The sequence below is a fragment of the Oncorhynchus nerka genome, linkage group LG27 (genome assembly GCF_034236695.1).
Source record: "Oncorhynchus nerka isolate Pitt River linkage group LG27, Oner_Uvic_2.0, whole genome shotgun sequence".
In the NCBI taxonomy this organism is placed as follows: Eukaryota; Metazoa; Chordata; class Actinopteri; order Salmoniformes; family Salmonidae; genus Oncorhynchus; species Oncorhynchus nerka.
The window spans coordinates 43,242,750-43,262,749 of NC_088422.1; the positions used below are offsets into that span (position 1 = coordinate 43,242,750).

At 46.1% G+C, this 20,000-nt stretch overlaps 1 protein-coding gene across 1 annotated transcript in view; it reads left to right on the forward strand.

Moving 5' to 3' along the window:
* Nucleotides 1-20,000, forward strand: part of ptch1 (patched 1) — an 83,726-nt gene that overhangs the window by 8,115 nt on the left and 55,611 nt on the right. The window contains exons 3-7 of the mRNA XM_029638289.2: nt 15,199-15,388; nt 15,484-15,553; nt 17,219-17,310; nt 18,035-18,233; nt 18,342-18,463. Of these exons, the coding sequence (XP_029494149.2) occupies nt 15,199-15,388; nt 15,484-15,553; nt 17,219-17,310; nt 18,035-18,233; nt 18,342-18,463 (673 nt within the window). The remainder of the gene's footprint in view (nt 1-15,198; nt 15,389-15,483; nt 15,554-17,218; nt 17,311-18,034; nt 18,234-18,341; nt 18,464-20,000) is intronic.

Genomic DNA, 20,000 nt, shown 5'->3' on the forward strand with positions numbered 1-20,000 from the left:
GATGTATTTTCTAAATTGAATGGTGTCCTGTGGGCAAATGGCATAACATGATATGCCTATAATGTTAAAGGATGTAAATATGTGGAAAATGGACCAAACAACAGTATTGGTAATTGCTTAAATAGGTACAAGTCTTAAAATAGGGGATGTCCAACTTTAAGTGGCGGGGGTCGCTCTTTGCTGAAACACAAACTACAGATTGTGGCTTTAAGTCAATTAAATGGGGTTTGTACACCCATATTTCTTAACAATCCCTGCTTGATCAAATAACTGATGTTTTTCAAATCGATACAATAGGTGTAAGCAGTGGTCCTAGTAAATCATTAAAGTTACCTGCACAGCACACCCATTGACTATACATTAGAATTAACTTATTGTCATTACCGGAATTAAGGTTATCGTTACCAAAACGGACCTAAAAATATTATAGTTTAATGTAAACTTCAACGAGCATACAGTTTATGGACCACCTACAGCAAAATATTACATTTTATAAAATGGCCCGATAATAGTGAGAATTTGGGTTGAAAATGTACAAAATTCAGGCAAAAATGTCAAATGTATTTCAAATAAGTCACTGTGCCATAAACTAGTCTTCAGAATGATAGTTGATTGTTGCAGATGCATTATGGTTGATTAACTCAACTTGCTACTGCCGTGGTTAAAACTGGTTTCATGAATGGAATCACCCGCCTAAGTGTTGGTGTGTGTGTGTGTGTGTTCTCGTTCTGGAAAAGTTGCCATGCCTTTGGTTAAGGAGGCTGTGCAGCAACATGACTTGAAGCAGAGCAAAATGTTTGCGTGCCCGTTGCCCTCACGACAAATAATACGTGGTTAGCTTGTTGTTGTGCTCCTAGAGGCAGAGGTCTGTAATTACTTATTTGGGTCTGGTAAAAGGCCAATTTTGGCTGTTAAAGGTAGACCCAGTGATATGGCATAGATGCAGAGAGTAAACAGCATAGTGTGACAATTTCCATAACAACAAAGAGCGTTGAAGTGTGAGGCTCGACTTCTCCGCTGTTTTGGCCCTGTGGCTCCCACACTGTGAACAGTGTGAAGCGAACCTGTGCGCCGTGTGCAGATTCGGTGTGAGAATGAAGTCTTGCATCTCACTCATCTCAACACTCGTGGCAGCTTCACTTATTATCGGTCAACTGATAGGAGGAGGAGGAGGGAGAGAGAGAGAGAGGGGGAAGAGGGAGAAGAGAGGAGGATAGAGAAAGAGACAGGGAATAGGAAGAGAAGAGGAGAAGGGAGGACGAGGGAGAAGAAAAGAGGAAAGAAAGAGAATGTGTCTTCTCTCTGGTGAGAGGATGGTGTTGATGGTCTCCTTGATTGAATTGTCCTCGTTTTGATGTGTATAGGAACACACTCGCGCACGTGGTCCCCTCGGTTTTGCCTCTGAGTGATTGAGGAGCTAGTTAAATGGGAATGGCACCGCGGGCTAGTTCTTTTACTTTTCCCGCACATTCTATTCCCTCTCATTTTGCAGACACCAGCAATCAAATATGCACAAATGTGGACACAAGCACACATTGTAGCCTAATTGCACAGCGCGTGAAATATACGCATTACGTACATGCATGCAAATGGGCATGTGCGCGTGCACACACACACACACACACACACACACACACACACACACACACACACACACACACACAGAAAAACAAGTGGGCTCCAATTTCTTTGTGTTTGTCAGTTGACTCCAAACAGGATTAAGCTGCCAGTAGAATAACATTCCAACATGTTGTGTTAAACTTGTTGATGAAATGTGCAGGCGAACTGGAGAAGGATTTAGTGTTTGGAAAACACCATGGCTGTGTTAGTGTGCACTGAGTTATGGCTCTGTTTTTAAACGTTTTTAAAGTTTTTAAAAGTCATTATTAGTGTTAATTCACAATGACGTATTTGGCGAAATAAAGGTTAAATATGTTTTGAAAGTTATAACTCTAGAGTGTGTGTATGTGTGTGTGTGTCGTAGAATGTGTGTGTGTGTCGTAGAAATGGATGGTCTCCCATTCACAAACCACCTCCTGAGATGCTTCCAAGCGCCGTGTTTACATTCTGCATTCTTTCAGACTCTCTTATTCAAAAACCAGAGCTCTGCGAATGACCGACCGCAAGAGACTCCTCCAACCCCCCCCCCAGCTCCCCCTTCTTTCCTCTCGGCCGAATATGTCTCTCCCCCCCCCCCCCCTTCCCCTCTGGCAGGGGAGAGTGGCCCCAGAATGCCAGATGTATTGCAGAGTGAGGCACAGCAATGTAAACACACAGCCCTGCCATGACAGTCACGGTGGTCCACCCTCCCTTCTCCTCCTCTTTCCTCTCCCCCCTCCCACTCCTTCCCCTCCCTCCCAGTGCTGGCGGACAGAGGGGCGGGATAGGGGGAGGTCCGGAGATGGAGAATAGTAGCGGCAGTGTGTTTGTGTTTTGGCTCCAGGGCCAGCGGTACAGGGACTTGGGACTTGGGTCGAAGTTTGAAGCTGGCAGGCGATTGAGCTGTGTGTGTGTCTGCGAATATTATGGCAATATTCTTTGATTTTCCCACCACGTGCTCCCGTGTTCTGTCGACAAACTCCGTACACACATCCCCTCCCAGAAACAACCGCTCACAAACACAACTTCCCTCAAGGTCCTCTGAGATGCTAATGTTCCGTGAGACAATTACATTGTGACAAATCCCCACCATGGCAGAAACCCATCCCAGCAGTTGGAACACCTGTGACCTAGTGGGGAACTGTCCCCTCCCCTGGCCTAGCTTGTACTGCAGGCTGCTGTACTGTGGGGTCCACTGGAATGTGTGATTGTGGGATACCTGGAATCAGGAGTCCATCTTACCAGGAAATGACAGAGAGATGGCTGGCTCAGATTGGCTGCTCCCAGTCATGTCGTGGTCTGTTATGGCTGGGCTCTGGGCCAATCATACGGCAGGATGGACGGACGGACAGGAAGACAGGCACACACACACACACAGAGAGAGATAGACATACAAAGTGCTGGGATATTATCTGTTGGAATAAGAACATACGAAACAATATGTCATGTTGCCATGTGGATTAGTACTACAAGGTGTGCTTATCAACTTTATTATGTACTTATTACATCTATGTCACAGGCTGTTAATCATGACACAAGGATGCACTATTTACGAAAGCACGGTTTGATTGAGCTGAATTGTAGTTGTTTTTTGTAGTAATTGTAGTTGTTTTTTTTACATGAGCTCCAGAATCTCTGTCTATTTCTAGTGATCAGGCTGTTTTCACACGTCCAGAATCTCTGTCTATTTCTAGTGATCAGGCTGTTTTCACACGTCCAGAATCTCTGTCTATTTCTCGTGATCAGGCTGTTTTCACACGTCCAGAATCTCTGTCTATTTCAAGTGATCGGGCTGTTTTCACACGTCCAGAATCTCTGTCTATTTCTAGTGATCAGGCTGTTTTCACACGTCCAGAATCTCTGTCTATTTCAAGTGATCAGGCTGTTTTCAAACGTCCAGAATCTCTGTCTATTTCTAGTGATCAGGCTGTTTTCACATGTCCAGAATCTCTGTCTATTTCTAGTGATCAGGCTGTTTTCACACGTCCAGAATCTCTGTCTATTTCTAGTGATCAGGCTGTTTTCACACGTCCAGAATCTCTGTCTATTTCAAGTGATCAGGCTGTTTTCACACGTCCAGAATCTCTGTCTATTTCTAGTGATCAGGCTGTTTTCAAACGTCCAGAATCTCTGTCTATTTCTAGTGATCAGGCTGTTTTCACACGTCCAGAATCTCTGTCTATTTCAAGTGATCAGGCTGTTTTCACACGTCCAGAATCTCTGTCTATTTCTAGTGATCAGGCTGTTTTCAAACGTCCAGAATCTCTGTCTATTTCTAGTGATCAGGCTGTTTTCACACGTCCAGAATCTCTGTCTATTTCTAGTGATCAGGCTGTTTTCACACGTCCAGAATCTCTGTCTATTTCTAGTGATCAGGCTGTTTTCACACGTCCAGAATCTCTGTCTATTTCTAGTGATCAGGCTGTTTTCACATGTCCAGAATCTCTGTCTATTTCTAGTGATCAGGCTGTTTTCACACGTCCAGAATCTCTGTCTATTTCTAGTGATCAGGCTGTTTTCACATGTCCAGAATCTCTGTCTATTTCTATCAGTGATCAGGCTGTTTTCAGGCTGTTTTCACGTCCAGAATCTCTGTCTATTTCTAGTGATCAGGCTGTTTTCACACGTCCAGAATCTCTGTCTATTTCTAGTGATCAGGCTGTTTTCACATGTCCAGAATCTCTGTCTATTTCTAGTGATCAGGCTGTTTTCACACGTCCAGAATCTCTGTCTATTTCTAGTGATCAGGCTGTTTTCACACGTCCAGAATCTCTGTCTATTTCTAGTGATCAGGCTGTTTTCAAACACATTTATGTGTGCTGAGGAGCTCATTCTTCTGCATTAGAAAGAGAAACACATATTGTGTGTGTGTGTGTGTGTGTGTACAGGTGTACGTGTGTGACAAAGAAAGGCCGTATTATTCCACCTTCCATCTCAAAATTCAAAAAATATTATCTCTAGCTCGCTTTTCTTCTCTCACACCAATTGATATATCATTTAGCTTGACCTCTTAAGTATTTTGGGTGGAACGTACACACACACACACACACACTCCCACTTTCCTCGCCTTATTTCTTCTTCTTTCCTCACTCAAATCCAGTGGACTTGAATAGGGTTTCTTCAGGGGAGAGGGAGCTGAATGCAGGCAGCAATGTGGAAGAATCTGCCCATTGAGGGCTGCGTGAGTGTGTGAATGTACACCTCGGGCCCAGGGAAGGCTGCATTGGGAGCTAGCCGACTGCTAAATACACCCATTGGAGGGGCTGCAGGGCTGGACAGGTGATTAGCATAATTATGAGAGCGGGGGCCATACATATGGTAATGTTGGGGTGGGGGGAGCAGGCACTGGCAGCTGGGGTGTCACATTTGTGTCAGGGGTCGGGGAAGGGGGGCTCGGGGTATTGTGCTACAGCTGCGGGTCAGAGCCCCCCCCCTCTCTGTCTCTCTCTCTCTCTCTCTCTCTCTCTCTCTCTCTCTCTCCCTCTCTCTCTCTCTCTCTCTCTCTCTCTCTCTCTCTCGCTCTCCCACTATGTGTCGGTAGCTTTATCTCTCTCCCCCTGTTTCTCCAACTCTCTCCCCTCTGCTTCCCTCTGAAAGCTGTAGGAGAGAGGGAGGTGAGAGCTTTTGCAGGTCAGATAGGGTCTCAGCTCTCAGCTCATATTGGTACCTTGGCCTGTACAGCAATGCTGCTTCTCTAAGCAGATGTGGCAGACTTTCCCATAGTAGCCATTTGCTGTTGGAATGAAAGCAAAACACCTAATTTCAAACCACACTTTCAGGTAACTGAATGTGTCATGATTAGAGACGTGCAAAACTCTTTCCTCCAAAACAACTTGATCTCAAAGGGAATGTTGTATTACGCATGTGCAGTTACTTAACATGACCACGTCATAAGCTTCGCTAGCCCATGAGCTTAGCTAGCCCATAAGCTTAGCTAGCCCATAAGCTTAGCTAGCCCATAAGCTTCGCTAGCCCATAAGCTTAGCTAGCCCATAAGCTTCGCTAGCCCATGAGCTTAGCTAGCCCATAAGCTTCGCTAGCCCATGAGCTTAGCTAGCCCATAAGCTTCGCTAGCCCATAAGCTTCGCTAGCCCATAAGCTTAGCTAGCCCATAAGCTTAGCTAGCCCATAAGCTTCGCTAGCCCATAAGCTTAGCTAGCCCACGAGTTTAGCTAGCCCATAAGCTTAGCTAGCCCATAAGCTTAGGTGTAACTGGGTATGAGGGAAGACTGAAGGGTGAGGTGAGATGAGAAGACTGGAGGGTGAGGTTGGACTGGGTGTTAAGGGAAGGCTGGAGGGTGAGGTGAGGTGGGACTAGGTTTGAGGGAAGGCTGGTGGGTGAGGTGAGGTGGAACTGGGTATGAGGGAAGACTGTGGAGGGTGATGTGAGATGAAATTGGACTGGGTATGAGGGAAGGCTGGAGGGTGAGGTGAGGTGGGACTGGGTATAAGGGAAGGCTGGAGGGTGAGGTGCGGTTGGAGTGAGTATGAGGGAAGGCTGGAGGGTGAGTTGATGGGACAGTTGAACTCTGACCCGTGTCCTGTAAGGATCAAATACTTCCTGGTTGATTGACAGCAGCATCAGGTGGGAGTCTGTCGGATGACAAACGTGTGGGAAAGAAAAAGTAAAATAGTGAGAGAGACAGATAGACAGACAGCGAGAGAGGAAGAGAGACAGATAGACAGACAGAGAGCGAGAAAGACAGACAGAGAGCGAGAAAGAGAGACAGATAGACAGAGAGAGAGGAAGAGAGTCAGATAGACAGAGAAAGGAAGAGACAGATAGACAGACAGAGAGAGGAAGAGAGACAGATAGACAAACAGAGAGAGGAAGAGAGACAGAGAGACAAACAGAGAGAGGAAGAGAGACAGAGAGGCAAACAGAGAGAAGAAGAGAGACAGACAGATAGACAAACAGAGAGAGGAAGAGAGACAGACAGATAGACAAACATAGAGAGGAAGAGAGACAGAGAGAGAGAGGAAGAGAGACAGATAGACAAACAAAGAGAAGAAGAGAGACAGATAGACAAACAGAGAGAGGAAGAGAGACAGATAGACAAACAGAGAGCGGAAGAGAGACAGATAGACAGACAGAGAGAAGAAGAGAGACAGACAGAGAGACAGACTCTGCGAATGGGGGGTCCTCAAGAGCTTAAGATGGTGATTTGGTGGTCCCCAGAGTTGATAAAGTTGGGGACTGCTGAGATAGACAGAGCAAGGTGATATGATAGACAGACAGGCAGAAACAGGAAGAGAGACAGACAGGGGGAGAGACAGGGAGAAACCGGGAGAGAGACAGACAGACAGACAGACAGGGAGAAACCGGGAAAGAGAGAAACAGACAGACAAACAGGGAGAAACCGGGAGAGAGAGAGAGACAGACAGATGGACGGACGGACAGGCAGACATACAGACATACAGACAGACAGACAGACAGACAGAGAGACAGGGAGAGAGACAGACAAACAGACAGGGAGAGAGACAGGGAGAAACCGGGAGAGAGACAGGGAGACAGACAGACAGACAGACAGACAGACAGGGAGAGAGACAGACAGACAGACAGACAGACAGACAGACAGACAGACAGACAGACAGACAGACAGACAGACAGACAGGGAGAGAGACAGGGAGAAACCGGGAGAGAGACAGACAGACAGACAGACAGACAGACAGACAGACAGACAGACAGACAGACAGGGAGAGAGACAGGGAGAGAGACAGGAGAGACCGGGAGTGAGACAGGGAGACAGACAGACAGACAGACAGGGAGAAACCGGGAGAGAGACAGGGAGACAGACAGATGGGCTACAGACGATGATCTGGAGGGTATGGGGCTGTTGGTGTGTCAGGGTCGCTGGTGGGTCGGTGGCAGTGAGGTGACCTGGTTCTAGAGACTTCCATGTCACTACAGGGGGTTTGGCTGAGAGAGCCCTAATCCAGCTAATCCTGCCCCCCCCCCCCTGCAAACACGCACACACCCACCCACACACACACTCTGCCACCCTACTTCCAGCCTTAACCCCCTCCCCCCAACCACTCCGGCTGCTGTGATGTCAGGATATGGGTTTGAGTTTGCAAGGGGTTGTTCTTATGTTGTAGTGTGGGTTGGAGGGGTGGGCAGGGGTGAGGGGGCACGAGGGGGGCAGGCCTATTGTATTGAGCCCCATGCAGCCTCCATGAGACAAGCCAATCAGAAGCCAGTGTCCTGCTTGAATGGAGAGAGATGGAGAGAGAGAGACAAGACCTCCGAGGTAAGAATGGTAGAAAAGGGGAGAAGGGGAGGGGTGGGGTGTGATGTCAGTTCCTTAGAATCCACTTCTCCCCCCTTTTACCCACTCTGTCCCCCTCTCCTCTCCCCTTCTCTGGGTTTCTTCTCTCCCCCCAGTTTGAGAATAGGACAGGGGACACACACACACCAGGGGTTAATGTTATACAACAAACTAAATGCCCTCACTGAAGGCGCGAACACAGTGACACACACACACACACACACACACACACACACACACTACCTCGTTGTGTTGGAATTAGCGGATGTGTGCTGTTTTGTCTATTGAGATTCGTCTCGTGACGGGGTTAGCTTCACCTGCAGCGCCGCTCTCTTGGAGATGACTGACTGACTGACTGATTGACTGGGGTTTAAACCGTATTTGGTGGCTCTACTCTGGTTCAGTCAGCACAGTGTCGTAAATCACAATCTATTTCACCTGGGGTGGTGGCAGTGCTCGATGCCACAATTATGCAATCGTTTCAATTTCTGTTTTTCGTTTTGAGAAAGAGAAGATCAATGCGTAAAAAGCGTAAATGCGTAAAAAGCGTAAATGCGTAAAAAGCGTAAATGCGTAAAAAGCGTAAATGCGTAAAAAGCGTAAATGCGTAAAAAGCCCCATAAAACGACTGGGAGAATCCAAGAAAGAGGCCTGTGTATTGCTGAGGTCACACTGCGGAGTAGTTGTGGTGGAAAGGAATAGGCAGCAGGCTACCTGAGAGGGACTGGGCCTGTTTCGGAGAAACGTTTGGGTAGAACGGAGACACCTTGGTGATATGAATGAGGACTTAAGGTCAGCCACGTCTCCGGAGAGCACATAAGATGTGTGTCATTGATGAAACACAGCTGCATACACGCATAGGGAGGGTAAGTTACTGGAAACTTTGCAAGTTTACCAGTAAACTTAACCAGAAATGTTGGTATCTTTCAAGGATTTTATGTCGTCTATCACAAGACATCTAATGGCCCCTTTGGGTGCTTCAGATTTGTGCAGGTGTCTGTAATTATCTTTGGCCATCTGTGTCGCCTTATCACGTGAAACATATTAAACGATTAAATAAGATGTTTTTTTAAATTTGAAACATATAGAATGAGAAAGCTGTAAAAGGCTATCCTAAATATCAACCAAATGAGTCAATATCGTTGGTGTTTAATATGAGGGTTTCAGCATGAAATATCCTTTATATTTTATACATTTTTTCTCAAAATGTTCTTTATTTTACTATGTCGGTTTGTTTTGGCGACAAACTGGAGGCAGTTGTGAAAAAAGTCAGTAGTTGGAAGAGTTGGAGAGTTAATTGAACATAATGCCATTGTTTAGTTGATACTTTTGAAATGAATTCATTAATTAATTAGGCTAGTTCCTCTTGAACCATACGGTCTATCTACTAGAAACTCACTGACAATATGGACACAGATATAAAAAATGAATATTATATATGAATCCAAATATAATTGACCAAAGTTACGATAGATTGCCATAGATTTTCTGTTATTTACCAATTACTGAAGATTTGACAAACTACCGGTAGCTTTGCAACCCTGCGCACGCACGCACGCACGCACGCACACACACACACACACACACACACACACACACACACACACACATGTACTAGCATGTACACGCACGCACACGTACTTGTACTGGCATGCACACGCAGACACACGAGTGAGCACGCTCCTGCGCGCACACACACACACACACACACACACACACACACACACACGCGCACACACACACACACATTCTTGGTCCAGCTGGGGTGTTAATTTCACCCTGAGGCTAGGCGAGTGTTGACCCCGAAACGCTGTAACCTCGTGAAGTGTGGAATTCTCCAAGCCTGAGGTCGTAATGCGCTGTTTCCTGTAGAGAGAGGGGGACAGAAGGAGAGGGAGAGAGAGGAAGAGTGAGAGAGGGAGGAAGAGAGAGAGAGAGAGAGAGAGAGAGAGAGAGAGAGTATTCGTGTATGCGCGTACATGTTTGTGTCTCTTTGCATTCCTCTTCTCTGTCCTACCCTCAAGTCGTCGTTGTAAACTCCAGAAGATTGGGTGGGCTTGGAATGTGTTCAGAACATTGGACGAGGAGTGTTTTTCTTCTGCACCATTCTGATTGGTCAGTTTGTTCTCATCCTTTCTGTGACTCCTAGCAGACTGAAGCAACACTTGACTTGTCCTTATAACTGTATCATAATTCAAGAGTGGTGTAACAAGTACTGCAGTTGTTTGTTGTTGTACTGCACTTAGGACTAAGGTTACTGTTGAAAGGGCAGTATAACCGTGAATATATCACAATATTTACACAGTAATACATGGTCAAGTGCTAGCCAGGCTTGTTAGTGCACTTTGAAAGCTTGTACATGCTCTGCGTGTCCTCGAGTATAGTGTTGCGTGGCACACTGTTGTGTGTAGTGACATTGACTCTCGTGACATTGGCCTTGTCCCGTCCAGAAATAACTCCATTAGCCCCCTACACCCTACACCCTACACCCTAAAGCAGACTCTGAGAGGACTGGATAGGCGCAAGCAATATGGAGGAAATTCAGAGGGAAAGGTAGAGAGGTGTAACACATAGCTTACACCCATCAAATCCTCTAAGCTCTACACTAGTGCCTACGGTCTAGGGGGCTGTTTTTAGACAGGACACACACACACACACACACACACACACACACACACACACACACACACAGTTCCATGAGTTGTAAATCAGTTCCATGCTGGCCTGTGTGTGTGGGTCGTGGTAGATGTGGGGGAGCGGCGAGAGCAGGAGAAAGCATGTTTCTGTCCGTCTCTGGTTAACTCAGGCCTGCTATTAATGATGTCGATTCTAAACACGCACTCGACCCGGATCGGATGGGAGCGCTGTGTTTGGGTCGGGGGGGGGAATCAAGTGCGTTTCCCTAATACGCACAGACATGGCCCCCTCCCTCCACGTTGCTCTCTGGTCTGCCTGGGTGGTCTGGCCCTGGACCGAATAGCATGCTTATGTTCAACTTTAATATGATTACAATAGGCTGAAAATATTCCGCCTATGCCTGTTTCCTGTTTCATGAATTGTAGTCGAGCAATCGAATTAGAGCATATAAAACAAACAGATTTTCAAACAGATTTTTCAGCTCGGTTCTCTCACAGAGCCTTGCGCGCACGCGCGCGTGTGTCTGTGTGTGTGTGTGTGTCTGTGTGTGATAGGCAACGATGTGACCTGGCTGTTGGAATAGTGACCTGTCTTGACATTCTGCGTCATGTTAGTCTGACAATGGTCAGTGGTGAGCAGAGATGGTCTGTGGCAATGACTCAGTAGAGTAGAAATGCTCTGTGTGTCAACCTCACCAGCTCAGCCTTTGTTATTGTTTTGGTTGTGTTGATGAAACGGAGGAGAGGAGGGTCCAGAAATGATGTCCGAGGGGAAAATAACAGTGTTTTGTTGAAGAACCTTCTTTGTTGTCCCAAACAGATGTGTCAGTTTCATCAAATATGGATTATGTCTTTAATTAAACAGGTTATAAGGACAAGGCAGTTCAACATGTCGAGTCATTGGGAAATGAACAGAAAATGACACCCGATGAGGCAGCGATGGAGGCAATGATGCCTCATCCTAAAGGGGAAAATCCTCCAAAATAATTGATTAGCGTTTTCTTGCAGCTTTCAGTGGATGTTTCAGCATGTCTGAGTGAGGCAGTGGCCAGCAGGATTGGAGGGGTTCTGGGAGGGAGAGACTGAGGCAGTGGCCAGCAGGATTGGAGGGTTCTGGGAGGTAGAGACTGAGGCAGTGGCCAGCAGGATTGGAGGGTTTTGGGAGGTGGAGACTGAGGCAGTGGCCAGCAGGATTGGAGGGTTTGGGAGGGAGAGACTGAGGCAGTGGCCAGCAGGATTGGAGGGTTTTGGGATGGAGAGACTGAGGCAGTGGCCAGCAGGATTGGAGGGTTTTGGGAGGTAGAGACTGAGACAGTGGCCAGCAGGTTTCGAGGGTTTTGGGAGGTAGAGACTGAGGCAGAGGCCAGCAGGATTGGAGGGTTTTGGGAGGTAGAGACTAGAGACTGAGGGAGTGGCCAGCAGGATTGGAGGGTTTTGGGAGGTAGAGACTGAAGGAGTGGCCAGCCGTGTTGGAGGGCTTTTGGAGGTAGAGACTGAGGGAGTGGCCAGCAGGGCTGGAGGGCTTTGTGAGGTAGAGACTGAGGGAGTGGCCAGCAGGATTGGAGGGCTTGGGAGGTAGAGACTGAGGGAGTGGCCAGCAGGATTGGGAAGTAGAAAATGTTTGTTCATCTCGCACAGTAAATCAAAAAAGTAATGTTTACATTTATATATATATATTTTTTTACATCCATTCAAATTATAATAGTTCTTCACAGTATTTGAAAAATCTTTCCAACACTCTCCCCCTCGATAATCAGAATAGCTGATAGATAGGCTATGGGCATGTTGCGTGTATTGGTTTTGATTTGAATGATTGTCAATTTCATCTTCATGCGATAGCGAAGCTGTCCCCTTCGTACTTTCCTTGTCAATTAATTATCTTATAGCCTACTTTCAGGAAGCCTACACTCTTAACTTCTTGCGTCGAGCCATCCCGGATCCGGGATCGTGAATACAGCCTCAAGCTCATTACCATAACGCAACGTTAACTATTCATGAAAATCGCAAATGAAATGAAATAAATATGCTAGCTCTCAAGCTTAGCCTTTTGTTAACAACACTGTCATCTCAGATTTTCAAAAATATGCTTCTCAACCATAGCAAAACAAGCATTTGTGTAACAGCATTTAGCGTTTGCATAGCATTTAGCATTAGCATTCAGCAGGCAACATTTTCACAAAAACCAGAAAACCATTCAAATAAAATCATTTACCTTTGAAGAACTTCTGATGTTTTCAATGAGGAGACTCTCAGTTAGATAGCAAATGTTCAGTTTTTCCTGAAATATTATTTGTTTAGGAGAAATCGCTCCATTTTGTGCGTCACGTTTAGCTAAGAAAAAAACCTGTATCCAGGATTGTGTAAATCTATCCGCAAGCTCATTAGCATAACACAACGTTAACTATTCATGAAAATCGCAAATGAAATGAAATCAATATGCTAGCTCTCAAGCTTAGCCTTTTGTTAACAACACTGTCATCTCAGATTTTCAAAAATATGCTTCTCAACCATAGCAAAACAAGCATTTGTGTAACAGTATTGATAGCTATTGATAGCTAGTTAGCATTTAGCGTTAGCATTCAGCAGGCAACATTTTCACAAAAACCAGAAAACCATTCAAATAAAATAATTTACCTTTGAAGAACTTCGGATGTTTTCAATGAGGAGACTCTCAGTTAGATAGCAAATGTTCAGTTTTTCCTGAAAGATTATTTGTGCAGGAGAAATCGGTCCGTTTTCTGCGTCATGTTTGGCTACCAAAAAAACAGAAAATTCATTCATCACAACGCCAAACTTTTTTCAAATTAACTCCATAATATCGACTGAAACATGGTAAACGTTGTTTAGAATCAATCCTCAACGTGTTTTTCACATATCTCTTCGATGATATATCGTTCGTGGAAGTGTGCGTTCTCCTCTGAATCTCAATGGAAAATTCCTCCAGTTGAAGATTACGCACCAATTTAGACAAAGGACACCGGGCGGACCCCTGGCAAATGTAGTCTCTTATGGCCAATCTTCCAATGATATGCCTACAAATACGTCACAATGCTGCAGACATCTTGGGCAAACGGCAGAAAGCTTAGGCTCGTTCATGGCACATTCACAGCCATATAAGGAGACAATGGAAAACAGAGCCTCAAAAATTCTGCTCATTTCCTGTTTGAGGTTTCATCTTGGTTTCGCCTGTAGCATGAGTTCTGTGGCACTCACAGATAATATCTTTGCAGTTTTGGAAACGTCAGAGTGTTTTCTTTCCAAAGCTGCCAATTCTATGCATAGTCGAGCATCTTTTCGTGACAAAATATTGCGCTTAAAACGGGCACGTTTTTTTATCCAATAAAGAAATAGCGCCCCCATAGGTTGAAGAGGTTAAAAAACGTTTCCAAAAAGGTTCTTCGGCTGTCCCCATAGGAGAACCCTTTTTGGTTCCAGGAAGAACCCTTTTTGGTTCCACGGAGAACCTTTTTGGTTCTACTTGGAACCAAAAGGTTCTAGATAGCACCCTTTTTTCTAAGAGTGTAAAAGGTAGGCCTAGATTTTCTTATACGTTTTAAGGAAAGGAGAAATGTTTGCTCCTGTGTCTGACACGCTGGTGGTTTTGATTGGCGGCTGCTTTTACGTGCATGTGAGAGCTGGCTGATTCTCTCTATTGGTCTATACGTCCGTTCAGAAAGTTTCCTAAAGTAGCCTGTCTGGACTCCATCTCTTTAATGAGAATCAAACACTCCTGTCACGATTTCATCTTTTCGATTGCTCGGGCTACAGTATATCTCTCATTACGGCGTCCTCTCTTTGAAGAAAACATGTCAGTGCCAGTGCCATCGAATGGCAGCAGCAGCACGGTTTATGACGTTACGCGAATATTTCGGGAAAAGTGGGAGAAAACCCATCGGACTTCGTTTGAATCGTTTGTGCGTCAAAATAGGATTTGGATTTTAAAAATATGTATGTAGAAAAGCCAACAGTCAAGGACAAAGTTGGCATTTCTTTGTATTTTGACTCTTTGAAAATGTAACAGATCCCATCCAACCTGGCATTTCTTCATTTGTTGATGAATATTTATAAGTAATGACCTGGTAATAACGAAGTGTAATGGCTTGTTTCAAATCGGTTTTTATTGAGAAGCATATCCATGTAAACAAGTGTACAAACAGAATTATGACATCCCTTTTTTGAACCCCCCCCCCCTAAACGGTTACCTCGGTGACCGTGTACATTGGCCCGGCCAGTTACCTTAACCTCACATTCCAAGACCGCCACAGCCCTACCATAAGGCTGCTTTTGTAGCTGGAGGGGCTGGGAGCTCACGCATAGGGCTTAGCCTCACCACGCCACGGAGGGAGGGAGGGGGAGGAGGGGTGTCTCCCTCCTTTCTTACCACTGTAGGGCTGGGGAGCCAAACTCTGAGGCCGAGACTGGCCTTTTATGACACCGTACTGACATTCTAAGTCAATTAGGACAGGTTTCAGTAACATCGATTAGTGTGGCGGGCCTGACAAGGTGGCGGGGCTGACATGCCTTACTGCTCTTTCAGGAGGATTGATACATGAATCCATTTGATTGTATCCGTTGTTACAGAAAGTGGAATATACGTGTTCGAAATCCAACCAGGTTCGGGAAGATGTGTATGTCATATAATATCAGACTGAACGTGCGCGCGTGTGTGTGTGTGTGTCTCCTTTGGTGTGCAGTGGGCGGCAGGGTGAATCAGGAGCTGAAGTACACGCGTCAGAAGATGGGCGAGGAGGCCATGTTCAGTCCCCAGCTGATGATCCAGACGCCGCGGCAGGAGGGCGCCAACGTGCTCACTGTGGAGGCGCTGCAACAGCACCTGGATTCAGCTATCAGGGCCAGCCGAGTGCACGTTTACCTCTTTAACAGGTGACACACACACACACACACACACACACGTTCAAACAAATTATGTTTTCGATCGGTCTGAACCTGCTGTGGTAAATTATATTTTGTCTTTTCAGACAATGGAAATTGGAACATTTATGCTACAAATCAGGAGAACTTGTTACCGAAGCTCATTTTATGGACCAGGTAAGCATGAGTGAGCTGAGTTTGTCTCTCTCTTTCTACACCAAACACTGCCTCGTATACAGAGGGGTAGAACGTGGTTCATAGTGGTAGAGCGTCAGTGGTAACACGGTGCCTGCTGTCCCCTGTCAGACCATTCAGAATGAATAATGTGATGTTACTATAATGTGATGTTACTATAATGTGAGGTTACTATAACGTGAGGTTACAATTAGAGGTCGACCGATTAATCGGAATGGCCGATTAATTAGGGCCGATTTCAAGTTTTCATAACAATCGGAAATCTGTATTTTTGGGCGCTGATTTGCCGATTTTTTTTTACACCTTTATCTAATCTTTATTTAACTAGACAAGTCAGTTAAGAACACATTCTTATTTTAAATGATGGCCTATAAACGGTGGGTTAACTGCCTCGTTCAGATGCAGAACGACAGCTTTTCATCTTGTCAGCTCGGGGGATTCAATCTTGCAACCTTACAGTTAACTAGTCCAACGCAATAATGACCTGCCTCTCTCTCGTTGCACTCCACGAGGAGACTGCCTGTTACGCAAATGCAGTAAGCCAAGGTAAGTAGCTAGCTAGCATGAAACGTATCTTATAAAAAACAATCAATCATAATCACTAGTTAACTACACATGGTTGATGATATTACTAGATATTATCTAGCGTATCCTGTGTTGCATATAATCTGACTGAGCATACAAGCATACAAGCATACAAGCATATCTGACTGAGCAGTGGTAGGCTGAAGCAGGCGTGTAAACATTCATTCAAACAGCACTTTTGTGCGTTTTGCCAGCAGCTCTTCGTTGTGCGTCAAGCATTGCGCTGTTTATGACTTCAAACCTATCAACTCCCGAGATGAGGCTGGTGTGACCAAAGTGAAATGGCTGGCTAGTTAGCGTGTGCTAATAGCGTTTCAAACTTCACTCACTCTGAGCCTTGGTGTGGTTGTTTCCCTTGCTCTGCATGGGTAACGCTGCTTCGATGTGGTGGCTGTTGTCGTTGTGTTGCTGGTTCGAGCCCAGAGAGGAGCGAGGAGAGGGACGGAAGCTATACTGTTACACTGGCAGTACTAAAGTGCCTATAAGAACATCCAATAGTCAAAGGTTAATGAAATACAAATGGTATAGAGGGAAATAGTCCTATAATAACTATAACCTAAAACTTCTTACCTGGGAATATTGAAGACTCATGTTAAAAGGAACCACCAGCTTTCATATGTTCTCATGTTCGGAGTAAGGAACTGAAACGTTAGCTTTCTTACGTGGCACATATTGCACTTTTACTTTCTTCTCCAACACTTTGCTTTTGCATTATTTAAACCAAATTGAACATGTTTCATTCTCTACTTGAGGCTAAATTGTTTTTATTGATGTATTATATTAAGTTAAAATAAGTGTTAATTCAGTATTGTTGTAATTGTCATTATTACAAATACATGTAAAAAATAATAATAAATCGGCCGATTAATCGGTATCGGCCCTTTGGGTCCTCCAATAATCGGCACCGGCGGGTTTGGGCCTCCAATAATCGGTACCGGCTTTTTTGGCCCTCCAATAATCGGTATCGGTATCGGCGCTGAAAAATCATAATCGGTCGACCTCTAATTACAATGTAGTGATTGGAGCGTCAGCGGTAACACGGTGCCTGCTGTCCCCTGTCAGATTATTGAGAAGCTGCACCCCTGTCTCATCATCACGCCCCTGGACTGTTTCTGGGAGGGAGCCAAGCTCCAGTCTGGAATGTTCTACCTCCCGTGAGTACATAGTATACACACCACACACACACACAAAACAAACACACGTCATTGTACCCACATCACAGCCTGTAGATCTGGAAACCACGACTATTGACAGACGTCTAGTATCAGCTCATCCGACTGGGCGGATCTCCACATTTTTGGCGGTTCTGTAGCGTTGGATTCTGGAATGTTCTTCGAGATGTTGGAGATTGTGTCATTCTGTGATTTGGAGGTGTGTTTACCCACCTCTCCTAGTGGCTGCCAATCACACACAACCCCAACTAATAGACACCCAACACAGACATGCAACTGGATTAAACCGACCTGAAACATTGGGCTGTGTCGCTGTATCTGGCAGGCACATCGCTAGCATTTGTTTCTCTCCAGCTCGGGGCCTCACACCATTGTCTGGCCTTTCAGTTTCTAATAGTTCCCCACTACAGTAATATTCAGCAGATCTCTCTCTCTCTCTCTCTCTCTCTCTCTCTCTCTCTCTCTCTCTCTCTCTCTCTCTGCGTGTTTCCCTTGCTACCCCCGACAATAAAAAAAGGTTTTTACTATGGGTTGGGAGGCCCGGAAACTGACCCGAGCCTGGTTAAACACATACAATGTGATCTGAACCAGAGAGAGAGTTAATGCTGATGGGGAGAAGAGAGAGGGCAGTGAGGAACGAACTCATCTAGCCTAGCTATGTGTGTATGTTCTGATCACTCTGGTGTGTGTCCCTCCCCCTCCGCAGTGGAAAGCCCCCTCTGCAGTGGACCAACTTTGACCCCAAGGAGTTCCTGACGGAGCTGCGGACTCTGAAGTTCCAGGTGGACAGCTGGGAGGAGATGCTGGAGAAGGCTGACGTGGGACACGGCTACATGGACCGACCCTGTCTCAACCCCCAAGACCCCGACTGTCCCCTCACGGCTCCCAACAAGAACACCACCAAGGTACACACACACACATTTATATCCATGTACAGTACATGTACACATGCATCCATACACCCATACGTGCACACACCCATGCAGACACATACCCATGTTGTTGTGTTGCAGCCCTTTGACGTGGCTCGCGTCCTGACTGGCGGATGCCATGGCCTCTCCAGGAAGTACATGCACTGGCAGGAAGAGCTGATCGTAGGGGGGACCACCAAGAATGGCACTGGACCACTACTCAGGTAAGAGAGCGCGAGAGCTAAAGAGAAAGAGAGAGAGAGAGAGAGGGAGAGAGAGAGAGAGAGAGAGGGGGGAAGAGAGAGCAAGAGAGAGAGCAAGAGAGAGGCAGAGAGCAAGAGAGAGAGAGATGAATGTTTGGGTAGTTGGGTGGAGTGTGCAGGCTTTCTATCTATTGGGCAGTGTGTGTGAGTAGGGTCTTTGTGCGATAGAGTCTCTCTGTGAGTGAGTGAGTGTGTGTGTGTGTGTGTGTGTGTGTGTGTGTGTGTGTGTGTGTGTGTGTGTGTGTGTGTGTGTGTGTGTGTGTGTGTGTGTGTGTGTGTAGTAACTATCTAGTGTCCAGGCAGCACAGCCAGACTTGAGCAGGAACAGCTGGAGTTCTTAGATTTCACTGGAATCTGCTAATGACTGCAAGATTTACGACACTGCAACACACACACACACACACACACACACACACACACACACACACTAGCACACGGTAGGCTGTCTGAGGGCCCAGGGTACATAAATGTGTACATAACCAAAGTGCTCTCTCCATGTAACATTTAGCCTGCAGCCCAAGTGGTACCCTGTTCCCACAACAGTGCACTAACTTTCGACCAGGGCGTGTAGGGCTCTGGTCAAAAGGTAGTGCACCACATAGGGTGCCATTTGAGTAGTATCCTTACTGTAGGTCAGAATGCACAGTAAGCACTTTCTGCCCGGCAGGGTTTGGAGAAGACTGGACATTTATTTGTGAATCTACAAATGCGCTGGAGGTTGTCTAATTAAAGTGCAGTTTAAAGTTGGCTTACGCTGGGTTTCTTTACTCTGAACGCACACACGCACACACACACACACACACACACACACTGAGTAGAGCGCGTTGTTTGTTTTTGTGGTTGTGTTTTTGCTTGGTTGGCAGGGACGGGTCATTAGGGGCCTGTGTGTGTGTTTGTGTGCTTGTGTGTCCTCACATTAGTATGCACGGCCACTACTGCAGTGTGTGTTCTATAGCTGCTCCTCCCATGGGGCTGTTCAGGCTGCCGCCGGTCATGGTCGTCTCCGCTGCTGCCTGCAGAGCATTTAGCTGCCTGGCCTCTCTGGAGCGGCCCACGGTGGTACTACCCACCAAGCCTACTGCCTACATCACCTTTACAAGCTGCTGCCACTTTCATTACCCAGAATGCAAGCTAAAGTCAGCCCAGGATCACTGTAGCATAATAGTAATATCCTTTTGCTTCCATTGCCTCTGGGGAGTTGGCATGGGTGTGTGTGTGTGTGGGTGTGTGTGTTTTCCAGAAATCCCGGTTGGAGGATTCTTGGATTTCCTGCTTATTCCCTCCTGATTCCTTGGGATCTGCCAACCAGGATTTCTGGAAAACCTGGGCATTTTGGGATCGTTAACAGACTTGTGTATGTAGGAGGATATGTTCCCCACTGCCCTCTGCCAGTAACAGTCTCCGCAGGGCACTATCCTATGGAGAGATGATGTACTGTGGACTGCTGTGGCGCCTGTGTGTGTATCTGACCTATGTTCTCTCTGTCCTGTGTGTGTGT